At 35.1% G+C, this 6000-nt stretch overlaps 1 protein-coding gene across 12 annotated transcripts in view; it reads left to right on the forward strand.

The window, feature by feature from the left end:
• Positions 1–6000, forward strand: part of tnn (tenascin N) — a 39755-nt gene that overhangs the window by 16369 nt on the left and 17386 nt on the right. For all 12 annotated transcript variants that reach the window (XM_016679116.1, XM_016679119.1, XM_016679118.1 and 9 more), the window contains exons 7-8: positions 2716–2898; positions 3611–3700. In XM_016679116.1, the coding sequence (XP_016534602.1) occupies positions 2716–2898; positions 3611–3700 (273 nt within the window). The remainder of the gene's footprint in view (positions 1–2715; positions 2899–3610; positions 3701–6000) is intronic.

The raw sequence follows: 6000 nt of genomic DNA on the forward strand, positions 1-6000 counted from the left end.
ATTACAAGGAAACGGTTGCGTGGATGTACTTACCATAAACTGCCACTCACAGATGTGGTAGGAGACAGATGGGAAGAGGAAGAGATTTCTTGTCTGGATTTATATAGTTAATGAGAAGGAAGGAGATGAGTTGTATTATGCCGCGCGGTTCAGCTGGTTTGCTGGGAAAAGAAAGCACCATACTTCAGGGCTTTATCCACAAGAAAACACTGCATCATCTGGCCTGTTGCTGTGTGAGGAGACACAATGTGAGGCAGACCTTTCGCGGGTTACATACTTTTCATTTTAACTTCAAACGCTGGTCTACTTCAAAGGAGAGTTTAAGTGAGTATTTTTCCATTTCCTTTTGAAAAACAAACAAAAAAGGGAAAAAAAACCCCGACATAAACTATGCTAACCGTTTTCATTTGTTTTGTTTTATGTTTGTAATATCTTTTCTCACCATATGTTATAAATCCAGAGGCATGTCCTTGCCATGGGAAAACAATCACTATTGTCATTTGGTTCCCATCTGTAAATGAAATTATTTCTTATCCCCGTTTTATGAAAAATGTGCAAAAAAAATGCTTCTTAGTCTTTGTCTGGGTGTCATTTCACACTATAGAAGATGGGGCTTCTAAATTGTCCCAGATGTTAGTGAGATAAATGGTAATTTAAGTGGTAATTGTAAATAATACAAGAACACATTCTCAAAGAGCAATAAATTTTAAATTCTAATGAATATTTAACGCTGGAGCTGGAAGACATTTTAAATATCAAAAATAAATAAAACTATAAAAACAACAAATAAAATTAATTATGAAATCTCTGTAAACAAAATTGTTCTTCAAAAAAGGGCCAGTTGAGACCAAAGCACCAAACCGAAGACTTTTATGATCCAGTTTTTGGTAGAAGACAACAGATAAAATGATAAATCATACTAATGTTTTATTTTCACAAAGTTAAAAAAAAAGTACAAATGTACACTAAAAATAACAGTTTTGTTCAAACTATTAAATAAGAGAAAATCTGATTTACTATCAGATGTGTTGAATTGTTAAATCATTTAGTATTTTTGCGGTTTCTGTACAAAGGCCTTAAGCAACCTTTCTCATAAATGGCGAATAATAATTTATATCATGGCACAAAGACATTATTATACATTGAACATTGTAAAAGCAATGTCCAAATTATTGCAGAATTGACATTTTTGCAACTTTGTCATATTTTTTTTTTTTATCAAAGAGCATATAGGTAGCATTTGTACAACATTAATGCCTGTTGCCATATACTCAAGGATACTGTGAACTGAAGGTCAACATATGCCCTCTCATCTCTATTTTCATTTATTTATGCAGAACTGGACTCTTTCAATTTCAATTTGACTTTTCAAATGTATAAACCAGACCAACTTTGCTTACTTTAATTACTGAAGTCTAACTCTTTGTTGATCTAATCTTAATGAAAAGCTTACATACCTTTGTAGAAAATAAATTTTCCTCTTCATAACAGTCTTACTCCTTTGCACTTCTCCTGACTTTATTTCGAACAACCTTAAAATAGAAAAAAAGCAAAACTTTGAGTCATTTTTCTTCAGTAACTTCCACAATAAATATCAAATTTTTGCAATTTATTGCCTACAAAACTGAAGCTGATTACCATTTAAAACTATGTGATACAAATAACTTTTTTGTAACTTTCCGAACTTCACCAAATGAGTTCTGTAGACTTTAGATGTCTGAAAGTTTCTCAAAGAAATGCGTCTGATTTTCACACAGGTTAAAAGATATTCAGCTCATTGTAAAGACACTGACAATATGACCAGTCTGTTCATGTAGAGTTTTAAGCTAAGCTTTTGAGCAAACCCTTTTACACCCTTTGGCCATGAAATGTTTTTGTCATGGGTCACAAAGCAGGTTTAATTTGAGTTACTTAAGAGAATTGCTGGGTGGTTCATAAAAGTTGTTAAATGAGGAAATTATCCTCTTTTTTTTTCTCACCTTAATCTTTAACCATCATCACATAACTGTGCCATTCATACCTTTGCTGCACTGTTATATATTTTTAAAATTGGCACTTTTTTCCCACTTAAAAAACTCAAACATTTTATGAATTATATTAGAAATATATAAGAACCTCAGTCATCTGCTTTTGACCATCTTTTGTCATTTGCACTGTTTTTGCATCCTCACAAGGCCAAAATTGGGAGTCAGTTTTAGAACAATAACTATTGTTTTCATTGCTGTAAAGTAATTAGTGCTTCCCCCAAAATGCACTGCAAAAACATACAATGTCACCAAGTGTTTTTGTCTAGTTTTTCAGGCAAATTTCTCAGTACACTTAGTAGACCACTGGCAGATTATTTAAAATATAACAAGACATTTTTCCATGTTGTAAATTAAATAATCTGCCAATGGAATAAGTACCTTTTCATCAATATTAAGGAATTATTGACTTAAATTAAGCTTGTATTACTTGCTGAAAAGTCACTTGTAAGTTAGTTTTGTCTTATTTCAAGTGTACTAAGATATTTGCACTAGAAACTAGGCCAAAAATGATTTTGTTTTTGCAGTGTGTCACATGTCCAGGATTCATCAACTAGCAATCGGCATCAACTACAACTGGGGACTGACCAGGGCACATGCATTCGATTACTCTTGGCTTAATGGAGACTTTGTTTTTTAGAGAGGCTCTTGACTGCACAGCCAGTTCTATCAAATGTTGCATGCTTTCCAGATGTCTCAACTGTTGATGATATGCAAGTCATTGGCCAGACAGAGGTTTCCATCCAAGTGGACTGGAAGAACCCGCAGGCAGAAGTGGATTACTTCAGACTGACACATACTGACCCGTCAGGACAGGAGGAGGAGCTGAACGTTCAGAGGAGTCAAGAAGCACGCACCAAGTACACTATTGTGGGTAAGTCATATCGAGAATGTGAGCTTAATTTGAAGACTCAATGCTGAATGCTCTCAAAGGTGAGGAGTTAAAACTGTGCCAATATTACATTGCTTAAAAAATATAGTCTGACTACTTAACCTTTACATTTCTTGTGGCTTAAATTTCAATGCATTACTTTGGAGTTTAGAAAATAGCAAAAATTAAGGCTTCTTAAAAAAAAACTATAGGTACGCTATGATGAATGATGCAGTTTTATATCTCAACATCTACAAAAATACAAAATGAAAAGTTAAGGTCAAAATTGCTCTTAAAATTTGGATTCAAAATCAAGATTTGATAGTCAGAGAAGTGGATGTCGAGCAGAAGATCAGACGATGTAAATATTATAGGACCAAGAATCGCATTTATTTTCTTATTTTCTGCATTTTCTGTGTTTAGAAAATTATGTCTATAATAATAATAATAATGATAATAATTGTTGTTGTTATTGTTATTATGATTATTATTGGAATGTGTAGAACAGACACCAAGTCAAAAAATGGTAGATAATGACATTAAATTGGTTCAGTGATTGTGGATTTTAAATCCTTAAACATCTTTATTCTAAGCATCTTTTTTCATTTCAAATTTTTTGGGGGTGTTATTCAGATATGTAAGAACCAGTAAAGAAAGCAAAAGCTTTCCATTTTAGTTTGTAATTAATAATAAAAGAAAATGTGCCTTTTTGCAGGTCTATATCCCGGAACAGAGTATCAAATTTCTGTGCAGTCCATCAAAGGGAACACCAAAGGAAAAGCTTCTTTCGCAACCGGTGTCACAGGTCAGTAAACACATCAGCATTCATGAGCAGCTTGACTTGATATAACCCTTTGGTATTACCAGAGAGCAGATGGTGAACCCTGTTGTCCCGAAATTGACTTCTTTCTAGCACCATTTTCATTGGGAATGCACTTCTGAAAGATTGGAGACAGAGTGGATGACTGAATGAAGATTGCACTTTAAATGATAAATGATACATCCAGGACATGTGGAATCGAAATGCAATGCAGACACAAAACGCATAACCGCATTCCCTTCAGTGTTCGGTAGCGTGCAGAGTCAAAGACAACACATCATTCTTCTCAGGACATCTGTAATTCACCAGAGGTCAGGGCCTAAATGGAAGCAACACTTAATCAATCATATATCATTCTGATGAACCAGATGATACAACCTGCTATTAGCTTCCACACTCAGCCAGTAATAACAATATAATGAATTTGGCCATTAGGAAGTACAATTATGGGTTAGTGATAGAGAGCTGGAATTTACTACCTAATCATCTGGACAAGCTGTAATGGTTGTGGTGAGCGTGGTCACTGAAAAGAAACGCGATATGAATGTAGAGACCGTAAGATGTTCCCTGATGGTTGAGGTGAGGGGGTCTGTGATTTACAGATGCCATCTGGTATTCCTGTATATCAGCATGTTGCTCTGCTTGTGTTGAGTGGTTTTCGTACGTGAGGAGGAATTTATTTTTTTATCTTCACTTTAACAGCTGCTCTTGACATTCAGCATGGTCTAAACACAGCACGACAGGTCTGCGGTTATTCTCATTATTCTCTTTTTCTGTCTCGTACTCCTCCTCCAGCTTCTCTATCAACCACCTTCTGAGCTAACTTGGTTGGGAAAAATAAAAAATAAAAAAAAATAAGAAACACACAGAAAAGCAGTCTCCGCATTGATGTCTCTTCATTTCTCAAACTCTGCAGCAGCCAATTTAATGATTTTTAGTCATCTGGCTTAGCAGCGTGTTTTTAAGACTTCCCTCTCATCTCATGGAGCCAGACAGGTACTCATGGATTCCTGTCTTTGCTGATGTTTTCTTTTTTCTTTTTTTTTTTTCCCCTCCTCCAGCGAGAATGTGCCACTTACATGTGCGGTAATTGAGTGCGCATGTGAGCGCGAACGCTCTAATCTACAGCAGACAGGCAGTGGCTTGTCTTCACTCCAGTAGCCACAATCTTTCATTTTAGGTGTAACACGAACAGGCTTAGAAGTGATTGAAGAGGATAGTCCTTGGCTGTGTTTGTCAGAGCTGTTGCAGTTAGTTCATGATGACTGGCGTGGCGCAAAAGGAGAACCAACCTTTTATCTCGGTAAACATGCTGTTCATCCCCAGACAGCAAGGTTATTCAATAATGAGAGATAAAAGAAGCGTAAAAGAGGAAATATTTTTTTCTCAAGCAAGCACAAATATTTCAAATAATATATGAGTCAGTAAGTGAAGCAATGACAGTATTTGAAGACATGAAAAAAAATGTTGATGCTGTGATTGATCAATGTGTATATGATGGTAAGCCAAAATAGAGAAGGAGGTGAGCTAAAAAAGGAATCCGAGGAGGAACCTAAGAATAATGGGTCTCAGTAAAGCATTTTTCTGCGCCATTATATCACTAAATAATGAATTACAGTGTAATTGTCTCTGTAGTATAAAAGCTGAGGTTTGTCCTAAGTTGATGTTGATGTTTCCCATAACCGAAGCCTCTCAGAGGAAATATTTTCCCCATATTTCATCTTCCCTTTCACCATCTGCCTTGTGTTTCCCTCATTTTCCTCTCTTGATCCTTTCCAGACTCTTTCATTGAGACTCTTCAAATATCCCCCAAAAGACCTCAGAGCATACTTTTTAATATTGCTGAAATATTCAAGGAAAAATCAATTTATGTCATATTTTTAGAATTATATTCCAGAAAAGCGATGCCTTGATGATGTCATTATAATCCACTTTATTTCACTTCACCACTACTTTAGATATTATGTTTGGTTATTTATTTACTTATCCTAGTTTGTGCTTGTTTAGCATCCTCTAAGGAGAATCTAGATTTTGTACAATTTGTTTTAATTAAGTTTTCTGTTTCTTAATATGCTTGACTTTTACGTTAAAAAAAAAAATAAATCCGTTTCATATAAGCTGATACGACTCAGCTGAACTTTGTACTTTACCTGTAGGGGGAGCTACAGTGTGAAAAGTCTGACTAAAATCAGGATGGTTTTGTCTTTACACTATAAAATAATTGAGGGAAACTATTTTCACACCATCAATGTATTTACACCATCCATCCATCCATCCATCCATCC

Source organism: Poecilia formosa, unplaced genomic scaffold (assembly GCF_000485575.1).
Source record: "Poecilia formosa unplaced genomic scaffold, Poecilia_formosa-5.1.2 Scaffold202, whole genome shotgun sequence".
Classification (NCBI taxonomy): domain Eukaryota; kingdom Metazoa; phylum Chordata; class Actinopteri; order Cyprinodontiformes; family Poeciliidae; genus Poecilia; species Poecilia formosa.